An 18,961-nucleotide genomic window follows, 5' to 3' on the forward strand; every position below is an offset into this window, starting at 1 on the left:
TGATCGCAGAGCTGTGGCATATCACATTCTCCTTTAAATTAGTATGGAAATGGACATTTTGGGAAATGAGGCTGTACTTCCTTTTGTGTGCTTTCAGCTAAATGCTAAGCAGGTGTAATGTTACCACGTTCACCATCTTAGTTTAGCATGCTAGTTGCTGATTATCACTAAACACAGCTGAGACAAAATTTGTTTTGTAGGTTTTTGTCATACAGGAAGCCTGACCTGATGATGACCCGAGGGGGACATGAATGTGTCAGATAGCAATCCATCCAAAAGTTGTTGAGAAATTTTACTCAAAACTACGAATGTCAACCTTGTGGTGGCACAAGAGGATAAGTCAAGGGTTCACCAAAGTAAGTAGGATTCATCCTCTGGGGACCATACATTTCTGCATAAAATTTGAAGGCAATCCATAGTTGTTGAGACATTTTACTCATGACCACCCTTCAGACCAACATTGCCATTCCAAGAACCATGCCACTAGCATGTAGTGAGACATGGCTTTACAAGGGTTAGGTGCTTCTGTTCTGAATTCCCATATTCCAGCCTCGTATGACTGTTTCTTGGCTGGGTGCAGTGACGTCCTTAAGTCTCCACTGACAAGACTCCAGGAAGTTACAAACGAGATATACAATGTTAATTAGTGAACTTAAGAGTTCCTGGTAAGCAGATTTCTTTTGTCTACAGAGTCAGGCTAGCTTTTTCCAGTCTTTATGCTGAGCTCAGCAAATCATCTCATGGCTTTGACTTCTTTTTCAGTGCACAAACGTGGAAGTGGTATTGATCGTCTCATCTAACTCTAAGCAAGAAAGTGAATGTATTTCCCAAAATGTCGAACTATTCCTTTACAATTCCTCATCATAATTTTCTGTTATGGCCTGTTGTCGTGTCAGTTTGGTCGTTTTCATTCTCGTTACAGACCCTTGTGGATGGTCCATCACAGGATTTTTCTCAGCCATGTGCAGACACTGATGCCATTCAGAGAAAATGACTCACTGTGACCACTCAGTGGTCATCTTTGATGCAGCTCATTCAGTCAAAGTATCTCTCTCTGTCCTCTCACCTGCTGGGCCCATTTCATGCATGTGGATTTTAGTAAAAGATCCACGATTAATTCCTTCCCTTTGACCTTCTGTGAGCCTTCTTGCCTCTTGGTGGAAATTACAGCCCTACATGTTTCACCTCTTTATCCATTAGAAATCATCACAGCTCTAAACACACAAAATAGAGCTATTTACTTTTTCTTTATGAAGGAACACCTATTAATGGAATTACAGCAGTGACCTTTAAACTTCCTGTAACCTTTGGCCTTTTTAGATGAATGCACATCCTCGGGAGACATCACACTTTTTACATGTAACAATTTTAAGGTGTAAGCAAAATGACCTCTCTCTGAATATATAAGGCAGCTGAGAGCCCAGGTAGAACAGTCGATACGTGATAGAAGATCAGTCAACGACTGTAGAACTAACTATTGAGATACCATGATGTCTGTCTGCTCTGTCCTGTATACTCTAGTGCTGTTCTCTGAGCTGAGCAGCCATTTGGTAACCGTAGCCATGCCTGCAACCAAAGTAGAAGATGGCATAACAGAGCAAGATGGTCTGGGTTTGTTCCTGGGGGACGAACCCATGACGGAGCCTGCTGTGGTTCCCCCCGTGTACAGACGAAACCGTGTGCTGGACAACAACGTGAATGATGAAGATGGAAGCCCTAAAATGATCATCGTCTCAGTAAGTGTCACACTGCAGTTGTTGATGACTTTTCAAAGTTTGAAGCTGTTTAAAGGGGTTCTAACAACTTTAGTAGTGTTCAACAATAACTAATGTCATTAATAAAAAAAATGTTTGGGTTGCCAGGTGGTGACAAATCCCTTCAGCTCTTCAGTTCTTCAGGTATAATTTTCACAACCTGGTATCCAAATGTTTTTTTCTTATTAATGGCTTATAACAGATTTATAAAGCATTACAAAATAATTAATTAACCATTATATTGCCATCAGTTGCAATTTCTAAAGCCTGTAGGGCACCTTATTAGAAAGTGGTACCATTCACCCAAATGACATAAAAACATATTTTCTTACAAACCTCTAGTTTAGCCATGCAGATTCTTATATAGGGGGCAACAGCAGTGTGTCTTTCCAGAACTACTGTCCTAGTCACTTTGAATAATCTACATATTTCAGTTTCCATGTGCACAAAGCCAGCTCCATAAAGAAATGGTTTTCCCAGTTTGGTGTGAAGGAACTTGACTGGTTTGCACAAAGCCCTGTCCTCAACCCTATCGAACACCTTTGGGATAAGCTGGAACAGACATTGAGAGCCAGGCCCTCTCGTCCAACATTGGTGTCTGACTGTGAACAGTTTTTATTTAAATTACTTTTTACAAAAGAAATAGTCCCTGCGGCTGTGAAAACAGTTAGCAGAATGTTCAGTATATTGCCCAGAGTACCCAGGTCACTTGTCTCTGGATGGAAAAGTTTCTGTTGAATTATTTAATGCTGTAAGCAAATTAATCCAAGATTGCCAGTTATTTGAATTATTCTTAGTTAATTCATCCCAAATAAATGTATCAGGCTAGTCTCTATTTAGAGTTACTGAACTCTGCCAATGACAGTCATGCATCATAACTATACACTGAATGAGATTTCCTTCAATAAATAACCACAGGTAACGACAGTTCAACAACAACAAAGAGCACATTATCTCCACCCTGTCTGAACATTTGACCCCTTTCAAGTGGTCACCGTCCTCGTGTCTACTGCTAAGTCAATAATGCATACACATCTATGAAAATCTTTTATGGCACTGTTGGAAAACCAGGAAATACTATTAGCTGAAAAGGTCAAATGATCACAAGCCTATAAAGATTTATTGGAATCACAGTGGGAAGAATGATGATATATCTGTGGGCCCTCAAACGTTTGGCTGAGATGTATAAAGAGTTTATCTGGCGGCTGTGTCCTGTGTGTGTCATGAACATAGTGGTTATCTCTGCGGTAATGGGGAACAGGCAGCCATGATGGAGAGAACAAAGCAATCTGGGTGAACTGGAGCAGTGGAAGAAAACAGGCCACTGTGATGTAGTAAAAACGGGGAGACATATTTCTTCCATTTGGGGTTCATGTGGCTTGGATCAGCTGGTAAAGACAGATCCAACACCTGTGCTGCAACTGAAAAGATAATCTTTGAAAGCTGTTGCACATTTGCTGCAACTTAAAAGATTCCAGAGTTTAGATACTGTGAACGTGTGTGGTCTTATGGTGTCACATCTAATCACTGATCAATACTGTGTTACAGGACATGAGGCTGAAAGGACACAGTATTCGTGGGCTGGACCCGGCCTTCACTCGGAGCCTTCCTCTGCTCACAGACAGGAGCTTGAACCGCACTCCCGCTGAGCACAGTTTCAAAATTGCTCGTAGAAACACTGACCTGGACAGTAAGTATCTGCAACCACATGTTTTTGTATTGATTTTTAAAAAAAGTTGAAGCTTTCAGTTTTGATTTTCTCAAGTATGTATCAACCAGTAATATTCATTCGGATATCATACGTGACCATGTCAAATATCCTAATGTTCATATTTTCTAATGCAAGTATTCTTTCCTTCTAGTGCTGCGGTGTATGATAGGAAGAGTGTACCGACCCTGCTGGGAAGTATAAATGTTTCCCAATGCTGCAAGCACCCCCTCCCTTGAATGTGCTGTAAAAATGGTTTCCATATATGTGTTACACTGAAATGCATTTTCTTGTAGAAGATGACTGCACAAAAAAAATAAAAACATAAGAGTTTTATTAAAAAGGAAAAGTCTGCGTCATATTTACAGAGTTGATTTCATTTTGGAATTTTACAGGTTAAATAGACAATACTATACAAATAGCGATTAAATACATTACAACCCAAAGTAGGGCATGTTGGCTGTGCACTGGCCAAATCCAGATTCACAATATTCTGCTAGCAAATTGATCAAAATGCCACATACAAATATGGATCTGTACGCTAAACATGAAGCTGTCATCTGTCAGCTAGCTTAGCTTAGCATAGAAACTGGAATTGGAGGAAACTGTTTTCCTGGCTCTGTCCAAAGTTGTAAAATCAACGTGCCAGCACCTCTAAATTGTCCTAATTAAATTGTTAAATCTTATTTAGCAGAGCCAGGCTAGCTGTTTCCCTCTGCTTTATGCTAAAATAAGCTAATCGCCTGCTAGCTCTTCATATTTCGTATTCAGACATGAGTCATGACATCAATCTTCTCATCAAACTCAGCAGAAATGAAAGTTTCTCAAAAATTATTCCTTCAATCAGTTAATTAAATTAACAGTCAACAGATGAACATAGACTGAAAAATAATTAATTGCAGTGTTAAGTGGATCATTCACATGCTACACAAGATTTGTCAGTGATAAACAACTGACCACCACCACCCAGCTGCCTTGTATGAACACAGTTTGAAAGTCTATCTACTGTACCATCACAGTAAGTATCTGGTCAAAACCAGGACGAACAATTATCAGACTCTAAAGAAGCTGGTTAGCTTTCCCTGCCCAGCTATCAGCTTCTTCTTACTCGAAGCCTTGCTGGTGTTCTTCTGCATTTTGACAGAGACACTAGTGGGCCGTTTCTTCTGTGGAGGCTCATTCTCTGATCCTCCAGGTTGGTCAGAATCCACCTGCTTTCTCTTGTTGCCTTTGCTCTGCATCTGAATGCCAGGTTTCTGTCGATTGCCTGGGCCTGCACTTCTGTTTTGGGCATTTCCACTTCTTTGCCCGAAAGCAGTCCCCCGCTGCACACCGCTCTGCTCCTTATTTCGACATTCAGAGGTGGGCTTGGCTGGAAAGATTAAAACAAAGCAAAAGCAAGTGTGACAACCTGGCAGGCGGAAAAAAAGGAAAATGTTGTGACGAAAATGCTGACGTTAGCTGCTGGTCGAAGCAGGCTGTGTGTTTATTCTAAGAAGTTGAAATTTAACATTTGTCATGTAACCTGATGGAGGCGAGCCTGAATTCCCACAGAACAAAAGACAGAGGGGGGAAATGGGCAAAACTCTGTGTGAGTGTGTGTGTGGTTTTTTGTTTTTACTACAGATGTGGGTGTGAGCAAGTTTTATAGGATGGGGATTCATTTAACGGCTGATGGTAAGTACCAGTCCCAAGGCTGGGGCTGGGAAGGGTTCAAGGCTGGAGCTGAGAAGGTGTGCCTGGGCCTCAGTCCAGCTGTGTGGCGTAAGAGGAAACGGATCTATCCCAGCAGAAGGAGAAAGCTGCACTGCTTGTGTTGACATTTTGAGCTTTTCTACACATGCAGTGGAATACATCTGTAGGATTTGATAAAATGTAGTTTAAATCTGTACCTGTGGTCGTCACCTCCACCCCAGAGCTGCACTCTTTATCCACAGCATGAATGGTTTTGGGTGCTGGGTGCACACAGGTAGGGACCTGGCTGGTGCTGGGGAACTCCAGCACACGGTTAAGTGGCAGTTCGTCATCCTTGTATGTGCAGGCAAACTGGGATCGAATTACATCTTTGGCCTGGAATAAATAGAAATAAATTACTTTTATCCAGTTGATGGTATGGAGACATGGCTGATGAACAGTATCATTGACTAGGGGCAGGTGGCCCAGGTTTCCGGCTATCAAAGTTTACTTTCTGGTTTTTACTTTGGTGTTTGGAACAAAAATAAACCCTCGCTCACACTCAAATTTCAAGAAGTGCTTTCCCACTCCTGCACATTTTCAACTGCTCAAGAAGGGAGCATGAAATGCACAGCCACGTTAGCTGCTCGGTGAGGCTGTACTTCATCACAGCAGTGCGTTGACCTAAATGCTAATCCTAGTAAGGCAACATGCTCACAATGACAATGTTAATATGGTGTTGCGTAACAGGTACAATGTTTACCATGATCACCTTATTTTAATGTTACCATGCTAACATTTAAATTAATGATAACTTTACAGCACTAGTTTTGCAGGTATTTGATCATAAACCAAAATATTGGACACACAATTTTGACCCGATAATTGTATCCGATGAAATGTAAAGGGATCGTTAACAATCCTCATCCTGAGGGGGGCAAGAATGTGTGTTCTAAATTTCATGGATATCTATCCAATTGTTGTCGAGACATTTAAATTAAAATCACAAATGTCAATCTTATGTGTGAGAGGAAAAGTCAGGGGATAACCAAAGCCATTTGGACAGGTCACCTGGGAATCACGACTGTCAGTATAAAACTATGTGCCAATCCATCCGGTAGACGTTGAGATATTTCACTGGATAAATGAAAACTGACCTGCTGGTGGCACTACATGAAAAGTCAGGGGATCACCAAATTCATGAGGATTCCTCCTCTAGGGACCATGAATATCTGTACCAAAGTGGCAATCCATCCAATAGTTGTTCAAGAATTTCAATGGCGACACGGTTGTGTATCAGTATTGATAACTAAGGGCCAGCAGCCAAGATTCCTAGCTTTCAAAATATATTTTCTGGCTTTCATCATGGTGTTTTGTAACACAAAAACCTTCACTCTTTCAAATTTCAAGAATAAGTGCTCACAAGAAGAGAGGTGGTGATTTCCTCCTCATTGAAAAAGGTTAACCAATCGTACATTAGCCCAACGTTACACCACTATAAAAACAGGAGAAACTATTCAATCCTATCACAATTACATGTCTAAGATAGTAGAGCAGCACCTTATTAAAATGCCCTTTCGAACAGCCTAGTAAGTTATAACAAAGTGAATGATACTGAAGACTGCAATCCTGGCCCTGGGGCACACATACCCACAGCTTTTTCATCCACTGTTTGATCTACGCTTGCTTGGGATTATCACAAGCCAAGGATTTCACCCTTCAGGCCAGTGGGCCACAGGAGGGAGGAGAAATCTGAGGGAAAAATACAGCGGGCAAAGCTGGGTGGGTCCGTAAAGCACAAAGGGATCAAAGTCTGTGTGCTTTTCAAAAGAACTTCTTAAAGAGCACCTAAAACAACAGTAACTAAGAATGAGGCACACTCCAATAATGGAGCTAAAAATGTATGCTGCCCTGGTTGCATGCTAATAAAACCTATTTGAAACGCCCCTGAAACAATGGGAGGGGATGGAAGAGTGAACATTGCCAAACTATGACTGACGGAAAACATCTAATCCAATTACAACAGGTGGGAGCCCAATGTGGCACCGTGTGGTCAGACGGCCCTCATTCCTCTGAAGATGGCTGTCCTGAAATAACCTGTGCACACCGCCTGACACAACGCTGGAGACACCTGACCAAGACATTCCTGATAGTACTCCAAAAAGCAGGTGCGAGCAATTTATGCAGCTTTCGACATGTATGCTCACAAAAAGTGATAAAAGTCAGAACAGGTGCACTGTGAGTATTATCACCATCAGAGACTGATACAATCATTCTCTGTCTGTGTGTGTATATATATACACACACACACACACACACACACACACAGTAGTATTATGTTGTTATCAAATGCATCTTTTCACAAACATCATTACTGAGAACTCAATTAAGAGCAACACTAAATTGGTATAATGTTTTTTTTTTTTTATGTTTGGATCATCTGGGGCACTAAGATTTGGAAACATCCCAAAAACAGAAACTAAATCTGTCCATCTCTGTGTGTGCCAGTTGACGTCAGTGCATGATGAAACTGCTGGAGAAGTCTGGGATAAAGTCATTCAGCAGACAACAGGAAACAATAACCTTTCAAGTTTCCCTTGCTAGTGGAATTACGCGACTGATATGGCATCTTCAAAGTGAAATTGATGCAGAAAGCTTCCGCTCACCGAGTTCAGGAAGCGGTGAGCTACCCAGGGACCATTACAGCACACTCAAACAGGAAAGCGGCCAGATTGTGGGGAGCTAAAACGACATCTGCTAGTGCAATCAAATAAAGGAGCCATTTCACAAAATGTGTTTAGCATACATGTTCAAAAGGAGTTCACACAGCAGAGCTACTTCATGTTAGATCAGTCCTACCCTAAAGTCTAAAGCTGGTCTTGTCAGTGTTTTTTGGGTGACTCAGCAATTGCGATGCGTAAAAGTTGCAGTACCATACTGTAAAAATACTGTTAAAGGGAAAAGTCCTGCATTCAAAGTCTGACTCCAATTAACGTACCATCAGCAAAATTTATAATGGTATCATGAATAAAAGTACTCATCAGGGTGCAGAATGGCCCCTTTCAAAATTATATTTTAAATATTATGTAGCTGGAAATACATGACCAATACTGGTGTTTGAAGCTAGTTTTAATATTTGGGAGTTAAAAAAAATAAACCCTGATAATGATATATCGGCCATTTTTTAACATAATTAAATCTTGATGTGAATCCCTTAAAAAGAGTATTCCACTGAATCATTTTTGCACTCCTATAACAATGTGGGAGTCACGATGGACAGTTTAAAAAAAGATATCTCCTTTTTAAGTCCACACATTTGTCTTCCTTGTTGAAAACTGTCGTCCACATTACCCACCACGCAACTCGACCTTTGACAGATTGGTTGGAGATTCGGGTGTGTTATGCTAGTAGCAGCTAATGTAGCCTTGAGCCTCTAGCCTGCACCAGAGATGAGGAGGGGGCTACAGAGGTCTGGTGAGCTCACTTCTTTCCGACTCCACACCCCCAGATTTTCTTAATTTTCAAACTTGTAGTTTTCAGCCCCAGCCGACTCAAGTGACATCACTTGAGGACATCTCAAGTGACTACTCAGCTCCCTCTGGAGACACAAAAGGCTTTACACAACTTGTTTCACATGTTCAGTAGAACTCCCCAAGAAATGTGTGAAAATCAGTGAGTGAGTTTCCATTTAAAATGATTTTTTACCAAGATATATACTGAGTGGGATATTTTACAGCGGAAATAATCAACTAGTCAGCACTATCTGGTGGACAAACTATGTAATGGCAACAATGTTTCTAAATCATCATAAATCATAACTGAGTGTTAAATCAAGAGTCTGATGAAATAATTGTCTTTGTTCTACAGATTCAATTGAAAAAACAAAAAGCACACAAACAGAAAAGTCTTGTTGGTAACAAAAACTATATAATCATAATGTGACTCTTTCACACTGACGCCAGAAAACATTACTGTAAAAAAATAAAACAGCTGAGCTCACATCCAGGAAAGAAGAGGTATTGATATCAGATATACAGTACGTTATATTGTGCACTGTAAGCAAATGGACCTGAGCCCTGACAATAGGATAAGTTATCAGGATTGGTTAATGGTTTGAATCTCCCACGAGTAAGTCGTTTTATGCTATGGATTTAAACAGCACCCTCAAACCAACACTAAGAGCTGAAACACAGCTGTGCAAACGGGAACGGTGAAAGTCAGTTAAGATGTGAGCTTCAGCTAAGAAAATAAATAATATAATACCAGGCAGAAATTACAGGATGTAAAGACATTATTTTCAATGTTTGTACATCTGATTCAATTTGAAGTAACTGATGGTTTGGATTTGGGGCTCTTGGATGAAGGGGCCCACGTTACCTTGGGTTTGAGCAGGTCTAGCCGGCTCTGGACTCGGTTCCTTAGAGGTTCTGGAGAACATCCAGTAGGCACTTCAGGGGATCTGAGGGGTGAGCCACAATGAGAAGCAAAGACAAGAAGTTTATAAATTAAGAGAAGCTAGAAGGTTACATCGTCACACTAACCAAGAAACTGATCCACTGTTTCTTAAACAATCTGGTCTCTCTTTATCGCAGCTTTACACAACATGTAAAAGATGTTTTCACTAAGGTCAGAATGAGGTGATGCGCTTTTGCACCAAATTGGATATCAGCCATTCAATGTCATCCACCTCAGACGTTATGTAGGTTCCCCCCTGACCACAGCCAGTGGCTATTCTTTTTTTATTATTATTTTTATTTCAGATGTTTGACCAGAGAGATTGTTCCAGTGTGGTGTGGGAGGTTTTTCCTCCATATGGTTTTACTGGAGAGTTGTAGAGTCTCATGTTGGTCTAGTTGTTGTTTCAGGGGCTTTCCCACTCTGAATCTGTGGTAATGAAAAGGGTCAAATTTAATTCAAAGCTCTGTGAGATTACTTTTTCATCGTAAAATATTAACATTTAATTAACCAATGTTGTACTTGACGCCTGAAGGATGTAATAAAGCATCTACATTTAAGAATTGACTGTTCCAGTACACTGGTGCTACAGTATGGTGCGTTACAGAAAGTGTTTTTTATTTCGTCTATAATGAAAGGCGTGGTAAAAACAAGATTACTATTGCTCTGTATGTATTTCTGGAGCTAGGTTAGCTTCATGCAGAACAAGCTTGGTTATTGTCTGTTTTACAGATTTAGATCTTCTGTCCAAGTTACGGCTGTTTGGCTACAACTAACAATTGATTAACTCTGGGTTAATCTGTTGGCTATTTTGCATGATTCAAAAATTACATTGTTTAGCCTGTACAACATAAAGGCTCGTCAATTGTAAAAAAAAAAATTTAAAAAAATGAAATGATACCAATAAAAATAAATATTGATGACTAATGAATCAAAATTAAAAAGCATTGACATATTTTCTGTTGACTGATTAATCTGATAATTTCAGCACTTCTCTACAGCCATTCAAGCGGCTCTGTGAGGCTGTACTTTGGCTCAGAGGTACTTTGAGCTAAATGCTAACGCTAGCATGGCAAAATGCTTACAATGACAATTCAAACATGCTGATATTTCACAGGTATAATGTTTACCACGTTCACCATCTTTGTTTAGCAAGTCTAACTAACATTTTCTGTCAGTAGGATATATCATCTAAAGGATCATGAATATCTGGACCAAATTTCATGGCAATCCATCCAATAGTGGACGGACCAACAGACCGGCATTGCCATCTCTAGAGTCACTGCTAGCACGGCTATAAGTCTGCACAAGATTAATATAATATAATCTTTATATAACATATGCTCTCTATTAGAAATAGAACAGTTATTTCAGTTCAATCCAAGTTTGAAGTGCATGACAATTTGTGCCAACCTGAACATCATGAGGATGCAGGTCCCCTCGGCTCCACTGAGGATGGGCTGGTCCTCACACAGCAGGTCTGCCTTGTTCTGACACAGAGGAGTAAGAGCTTCTTCATCCAGAAGAGCCATCAGCACCTTCACAGTGTCCCGACCTCCATACGCAGTGGCATGATTGACTGCGTAGGCCTTTGGCTGGAGAGGTACAGCAACACAATTACAATCAGGGCACAGTCATTCAGTGTGTGAATGTATGGATTTCAGGAGAGAAACAAAAGCCAAAACTGTAGCAGACTGGCTGGAGAGCAGAGGCTGTACATTACCCTGGCAGGGCTTATCCCCGTTGCGCTTCCATTAGCAGACTGTTTCTGGATCTGGTGTAGCTGGCAGATCCTGTCCTTCAGTTCCTTTGTTGTCTCTTCAGCTGCAGCGTAGACTGCATCTCCACTGCTGCGTCCCTTCACCAGTACTGCCCTGATGGCAGTCACCAGCCTGGCTCCACATACACTGAGAATCAAACAGTGACAGTCACAGTGGCATCTGCTGAGAGAGATGTATTGTGCACAGTTGGCGAAAACAAAAAAAACCAAAAAAACCCCAAAGATACCTGCATTTATTTTGGAAAGCAAAGTCTCTTTCTCTTTCTCTTCTGCAGAACACATACAGGTTTTCATCTGGATGGAATTAATAGTGTTCAAGAGTTCAGCCAATATTTGCCAACATGAATAACTCTCTCCTAAAACTAAAAACCCAGAAAAGCCACGGCCTTCGTCTGTATGTCTTCAAAAGATATACTGTAGCTTCACTTTCAATTAATTGGACACTGACTTTAAGGGCTCAGAGTAATTGTTTCGGTGTTAACATCCAGTTGAGCTTTATTTCACAGTAGTGCAGTTTTGCCAATGTTAACAGTTATGAAGCAGAAAATATGCTCCAAATCCCTTTAAGTCACCCTGGGCACTGTCACTGCTCTCACTGATGGACTATGAGCAGAGAAACTCTACAGAGATTTTCCTCTTTATAGTTTTGGGGGATTTTCATCCATGCTCGCACACCGTCGGTGCAGCATGTCCAAAAATCATAGCAACATATCACTTCTGTAGGTTTCTTACCGTCAAGTGTGCTAAAGCATGCTAGAAAAGATCGCAGTAAGGTGGAGAGGCGGTGGTCCAACCCTGACCCAGTGCTGATGTGAGCGAACGGGGCTCGGTAACAGAATCATTTGGGAAAACAGATGTTAAGTGAACAAGGGGCCCTGAACTCTCCATAGAAGGTGTTTGTATGAGGAAATACAGTACTCCACAGAGAGCGTAAAGGCACTGCCTGTTGAAAGACACGTGTTGGCTGAGTTCAGTGTCTCATCAGACGTGGAGTGCTCTCATCATATTGAATGAACTGAGAACCCTCAGAAGAGCAGCGTGAGTCGAATCCACTACTACACAAACATCACATAACATGTGTAATGTATTGGCTCGGCTGAGTGAAGGAAAGGTTGCTACTGGGACTGCTACAAAGGGTGCCTTCAACAGCTTCAGCTCAAAAGCTCCAACCTCACATGATTGAGCGGCTTAAATCTAAATTTCTGATAACCACTTTTGTTGTGGTGCCAAATGCTTTGACATCAAAAATAATCTGTAATGGTATGGAGAAGGATCTGTGGAGCTCGAGGTTTGATGATAATTCATCAAAGTAAGAGCTCCAAACAGGGAACAAGCTATTTAACAAAGACAGGCTTTGATGTAGCAAAGATGAACATGCTTTAGCAATCCAAATGTTATCATGAGAAGCTTAGATGGGAGTCATTACAGGGATTTGAAAGAAATAACGAGCTGCAGTGGGACAGGTGGATTTTATGATCGCAGGTGTGATTTCAGTGCACAGGTGTCTGGCAGGCCAATACACCCGGCTGGAAATATTCCTACCAGGATCCCCCCACCCCTACCCACACACAGCTGAGCTCAGTTCCGCTTTCATAATCCAATTCAGGAGAATTTAATTGGCTACACCAGAGAGGAAACAGAATTTAACCTGAACTTGAATTGCAGGAATAAGCAAAGCAATTCAAAGAAAATCCCACTCCGTCATAAATCATGAGCTTCACTGCATTTGACCTCCGTCACTGCCAGATACTGAAGTGGACTCAACTTTTCTTGGAATCTGTGTATTCCCTTAATCAGCTCAGCATGATTTCTCTGGGAATGGAATATATTTTTACGAGTATTAGACTTCAACAAAGTAAATACAGCATTTTGTAATGATGCATTATTTGAAATCAAAAGTTGTTTGTTCTGGCATGTTTAGGATAAGCTCCTACAAATAAGAGATTTATCCCTGATTAAGGAATGTAGTTACTATGGAAAACAAGTTGCTCTAACCATTTCATGGCTTGAGGTTTGTTAAAAAATTAAAAAAAAAAAAACCTACAGTGCCCAACTGTTATTAAATTATGTAGCCTTAAAAAGCAAAAAATTAAAAATAAATAAAAATAAAAGACACTACATATTCATGACCACGGAGACTCCAGGAAGTCACTGTGCCAGGCCAAGAATTAATCTGGCACATAAACTGAAAAGCAATGAATTGTCATTTTAACACTTTTTAGACAGGGATTAAATCAAACAAGATATAATGCGTTAGTTTAGTGAAGTTAGAGGTGCCGGTTGGTGGACAGAGCCAGGCTAGCCGTTTCCCCGTTTCCAGTCTTTATGCTAAGATAAGCTAACTGGCTGCTGGCTGCAGCTTTATATTTAAATGACAGACATGAGAGTGGAATCTAGTGATGGGCAAAGCGAGGCTTTGTGAAACATTGAACTGTTTGAAGCAATTGTACCTGAATTATATCGAGGCTTCGAAACACTCGAATACCCGTCTCCACGGTGATATCTACTGGTCACTTTTGATATTGACACATCTTGATAGGGGTTTTATTGAAACAATGACCAGCGTTTACAATTCTAAACGTCTATCAGTACGTGGCCAACAGGATTTCAGAGAAACCACCATACAACAAACACACAAACGCTTTCAGATTGTCAGAGACAGCAGATGGGGATTGCAATAAAAGTGTGTTTAAATAAAACACATCTGTGTGTAGTCAGTCATTTAGTTGACGCTTTTATCCAAAGCGACTTACAATTGCTATATGAAAGGCCATCAGAGGTCGCGCGCCTCTGGAGTAACTAGGGGTTAAGTGTCTTGTTCAGGGACACCAAAGGAATGCATCTTATCCACTACACCGCTGCCACACTGTAATCGTATTTTAGTATTATAGTTGAAGTTCGTAAGTAGAGAATATAATAAAGTATACAAGTGAATCTAAGAATATAATAAATTATAATACATATGGATATCTACAGTATTATACAGTAGCTTATTAACAGAGGTGTAATAATAGGAGGAAAGATATAGGCCCTAGTGTAATAATAATAAATAACCATCATTATTATTCATTCAGTTATTTATATCAAAAACCCATAACTGAGTAAAGTTGAAGATTTTTTTTACAAGAATGATAAATTAAAAGTGGAACAATGTCTCATATTTGTTATAAGTCAAGAATTTTATTTATTTATCAAGAAATATTATGCTGTTTTGGGGCAGAGTCATTAGTTTTCCTGTTCATAAATGGCATGCCAAGCATTGGAAAATATTTGTTCACATGGAACACTTGTTTCTGGCATACATGTGTATTTTTTTGCCATTATATACAGGTGCGGATACACAGCACCTGCCAATAAATCAAAGGATCATGTGTCCTTGGAACAAAAGCATCTGTCAAATATATTTTACCTCTACAGTGGCATTAGCAGTTGCACTGTGAATGATGCGTGTCCCCACGCCAGGGATCGGGGCCTCTTACGTGGATTCTCCATTCTAATTTACACTATCCATTATCTATCTTTATAGGCTACACACCTAGCCTGTCTAATGCTATTTGTCTCTATCACCATCTCTATCACTAGGCTATAGGCCTATATGCCACTAAATGTATCCAAGCTATCACTATTAACATGTTAGGCCTACTATTATCTGTCCCAAATCGCTGTGAAATCAGTGAAATCACCACTGCCAATCCCTCTAGGCCTATATGTTGCTATCTCTCAAAATATTTCTTCTCTTTTTTTGCTTGACATTTAAGCCTTCTGGGACTTAGAGGCAAGCAGATGAGTGGTGATTTGCTCCAAACACTGAAGCGTAGAAGCGGCAGGTGTGCCACTTGTCGAAAAAGGGGTGAAGTGCACCGAAGCCTCAGGTCATGTGACATTGACGTTTTGAACCACGCTTTGGAGCAGTGATTTGAAACGTCTGCGCTTCGGGATCTCGACAGTGTCGACACGTCAGTATCAAGCGTCCCATCCCTAGTGGAATCAATCTCATCTACCCTTCGCCAGAAAGCATTATTTTCCTTTTTGTGTTTGTTACTACTACCACCCTGTAATTTCCAGGAAAGGTTAAATTCAATTGCAACTGGACTTGGTTGAAGATACTTAAAGACATTTTGCCACAGTTCTGAATTGATGAAGCCCCTCGGAATGGGAAGTATCTTTAACCAAGTCCAGCGGCCCTTGATTTTAACCTTCCTTGGATAACAATGACATGGATGACTGAGAAAAACATTTGCATTGCAATTCTGTCACCACTTTCACAACTTCAATTCAAATTTGATTTATATTCAAAAGCTGAACTGGAATTCATCAAGAATTTACAGTTTCAGTCCTGAAAGCAGCACATCCCAGCCTCCCATTTACAGTCCATTCTGTCACAGGGAGGGAGGCATTAAGTCAAAAGCAACAGCAAGACAGGGAGCAAGTGGAAGCTTGGATTAAGCTGCATTGTGTACCTTGGGTCAGGAGTCTCCCCGAGTATTTCTTCCAGGTTGTCTAGAAACTGGACAAAGTCCGACAGGCCTTTGACATGTTTCCTCAGTGGGTCAGACTCAGCTGGAGCGTAGCCCTTCCCTCCGAGCTGGATGGCCCTCACAAAAGATGTCACAGCCTGCAAAAGCATGAAAGAGATTCAAATGTTGCACCAAAGAGGATTACTCCAATTTTAAATGTCATAGTTGATGATTTTCTAGTGATGTAAAGTTTGAAAACATCCTCGCGAAAGCCTAGGCACAAGACAAGTATGTGGATGTTTCTTACCAAGAACAGAGAAGTGTTGTTGTTATGTGCAGCGTGCTTTATGTCGGTAAATGCCTGTCGTCCAAGAGTGCGACTAGGGACGTCAAGGGTTAGCGCCAAGGCCATGTCATTCTTGGCGTTCACAAGCAAATTCAGATAGGAGCAGAAAACCCTTCTGACTGCCATTTTCACCTATTGATAATAAATAGATTAGCATTTTTGGTTAGAAAACATCTGGAAAAAACATCAGTTAATCAAATATAATTCTGTTGGAGAGTTAGATTTATACCACTTTCATGTCTGTCGGGTAAACATGAAGCTACAGCTGGTTAGCTTAGCTTACCACAAAGACTGGAAACTCAAACAGCTAGCATGGCTCTATCTAAGGTAAGGAAATCAAAGGCCTCCAAAGCCAACAGAAAATAAAAAATAAAACCTTGTTTAACCTGTACAAAAACCATGTTCTACACTTCCATTTTTGTATAGATTAAACAATCGAGATCAAACATGATAATTAGTGAGCTTTAGAGAAATTTGAAGGGAGGATTTTGTCCCTATATAACAGATTTTCAGTTTTGTGCTACGCTAAGCAACTGACAGACATGATACATTGCTACTACTATTAGTAGTAGTAATCCAGGTTGTGTTTATGAACTACCAAAAAGGGACAGTAGCTTTATTGCCGGAGTAAAACCACTAAAAACAGTAGCTAACAGCCCGTATTAACCTCCAATAATGACATCACTCTAGCTGGTAGTGCAGCAGCAAGCTCCTCCACTAAAAAAACACTCATAAATTCAGCAGGGACAGAGAAGAGTAGAGAAAAGAGACACAGCCGCACATTGTGTTGTTTTACACATCTGCCTAGTAACTGCATTCACATTGCGCTCTTAAAACTAAGTGATATATGACATAGTGTTCCTGTCAATAACAGCAGGATGGATTCCAGACGAGTACACTGAAGACTGGGAAAGTAAATGCATGGATTATTGCCAACGGGAGAAAAAGCATTTCATTTTCCTGAAAAACATTTTTTATGAGGGTAGAGGGCAAAGTGGAAAGAGGGGTTTCTTAAAGTCATTTATAAAATAAGTTGCACCTTTTTATTAGTGTATGAAAGCAGGACTGGGCCTACCTGTGAGCTGCAGGGCTTGCTTTTACAAGACGGCGTTGACGGGACAGAGGAGTCTGGCAACTCTGAGACCTCCGTGTTGCCTGATAAGAACTCAAACAGCTGGATCTTGGTGAAAGAATAAATAAAGTATTTAGAGAGATAAATCGATTGATCTTTAACTCAGTAGCCAATCTGATCATCCACAATCAACATCATCACTCTGATGTCAACCAGCTCCTGCTCACCGGGCTCACAGGGTCCTCTTGGTCCGAGTCCACTAGTCTCAGCTGTTTGTACATGGAGAGGATATCAACCAGGTCCACAGTGTTGGAGCGTTTCAGGAAGGATTCGTATGCCTCCAGGATGAGATCATAGTTCTCCAAGCGTGCAAAGTTGGGGGGTGGCAGGTGAAGTTTGTCTAACAGTAAGTGTTTCCAGGCCATCAGGACATCACTCAGAGCCACTTTGAACTCTCCGCCATGCTGTCACAGGAAGAGAAAAAACAGTGAAAGCACCAGCCATAATTACTGACAGCCTGGAACCAATCAGTTCAAAAGCAGAAAGACCTTCTCCTGCAGTCCAAAAGTGGGCCATGAGCGGTCTCAGCCGGAAATCTGTGGTAATGTCATCAGTTATAGACGTGATGACAGTCACCCTGATGGTTCAATAGAATTATGTCGTGATGATGATGTGAATTTGGCTCGCACAGCTTCGTTTTTGGGCCGCTGGATGACTTACAGCAAGAACACAGGGAATATTGACAATGTTACATTCCTCTTTTACTGAAAGTATATTAACCTTTTCTTTTATTTGTTGGTTTACATCCCCTTGTGGGGGGCGTGTGGAGGAGGACAAGAACAGATTGCAAGGAGTGGTTAGCTTCAGCACTAATGATCAGCAAAATAGAGATCCCTCGCACAGCTTTATACTGAATAAGTCCCCGAAAAGGTATTTAAGATTACCAATAGCCAAAGTACAAGAAGTGGTTGGTTTACCTTGCGTATAGATTTATGCACTTTTTGACACAAGGTGTTGGGTATTGTTGGCAGTTATGGGTTTGCCACTGCCATTGACCCATGTGTATTTCAGCAATTTTCCTTACATCAACATATTGGTATTTCAAGTTAGTCATCAGTATTCCATTAGTTTAATTTTATTTGGGTGAATAAGTTATTTGTGTTTGGAAGCTTTCTGCCACAAATTGCTCTTGGATGAATAAAGTATTTTGAATGGAATCGAATTAGAGAGAGACTGTTTTAATTAAAAGGAATGAACTGTTACCTGCTTATTAACTTCAGCCATGGCCAGCTGCAGCACCATCAGCATGCCATCAGCTCCATGTATGGTGGTCCTCTCAGATTGTAAAACCGTGTGGCACTCTCTCCTGAAGCGATTAACCATCACCTTTAGACGGTCTCCTAAAGCCTCCATTTTCACCTGAAACAGCAGCAAAATTAAAATACGCTCTCAAAACATATAAACATGTGGTTCGTTGGCCTCGGTGGCACAATAGTACAGAGATGGCTTAACCTTCTATTTGCAATGTGTTGATGTCAGCTCATACAAGATTCAGAAACATAACTAAGAGTATCCTATGTTTATGGTTAGAGTATATCACAATGTTAATTTAATGACGCAAACCTCTAATATTGTAGTAGCGCGTGCAGATAGCCTCCGAGAACACTGAAGCAGCTGTTTCAAATTTTAAATTGCCGATGACGTTACTGCATCCT

The 18,961-nt window shown here is 40.7% G+C and overlaps 2 protein-coding genes across 3 annotated transcripts; one reads left to right on the top strand and one right to left on the bottom strand.

The window, feature by feature from the left end:
• Window positions 1–1,447: 1,447 nt before the first annotated feature.
• On the top strand, window positions 1,448–3,754 carry pmch (pro-melanin-concentrating hormone). Its single transcript, XM_038739137.1, has 3 exons — window positions 1,448–1,736; window positions 3,303–3,444; window positions 3,617–3,754. Exons 1-3 carry the CDS (start codon window positions 1,488–1,490, stop codon window positions 3,664–3,666), a joined length of 441 nt encoding a protein of 146 aa, XP_038595065.1. The 5' UTR covers window positions 1,448–1,487; the 3' UTR covers window positions 3,667–3,754.
• A 25-nt stretch (window positions 3,755–3,779) lies between these two features.
• Window positions 3,780–18,956, bottom strand: LOC119918399 (PARP1 binding protein). Of its 2 annotated transcripts, none has more exons than XM_038739134.1 (11): window positions 18,870–18,956; window positions 18,510–18,665; window positions 17,474–17,710; window positions 17,250–17,354; window positions 16,136–16,306; window positions 15,832–15,986; window positions 11,315–11,498; window positions 11,005–11,186; window positions 9,514–9,595; window positions 5,355–5,532; window positions 3,780–4,834 (listed from the first exon to the last, which is right to left on the bottom strand). In XM_038739134.1, exons 2-11 carry the CDS (start codon window positions 18,657–18,659, stop codon window positions 4,515–4,517), a joined length of 1,764 nt encoding a protein of 587 aa, XP_038595062.1. In that variant the 5' UTR covers window positions 18,660–18,665; window positions 18,870–18,956; the 3' UTR covers window positions 3,780–4,514. The 2 variants fall into 2 exon arrangements, with proteins under 2 accessions (XP_038595062.1, XP_038595063.1); XM_038739135.1 differs by lacking the exon at window positions 18,870–18,956 and adding an exon at window positions 18,759–18,773.
• Window positions 18,957–18,961: the final 5 nt, after the last annotated feature.

This window comes from Micropterus salmoides, unplaced genomic scaffold (assembly GCF_014851395.1).
Source record: "Micropterus salmoides isolate LMB-PRFRI ecotype aquatic unplaced genomic scaffold, ASM1485139v1 Ms_hic_scaffold_23, whole genome shotgun sequence".
Taxonomy (NCBI): Eukaryota; Metazoa; Chordata; class Actinopteri; order Centrarchiformes; family Centrarchidae; genus Micropterus; species Micropterus salmoides.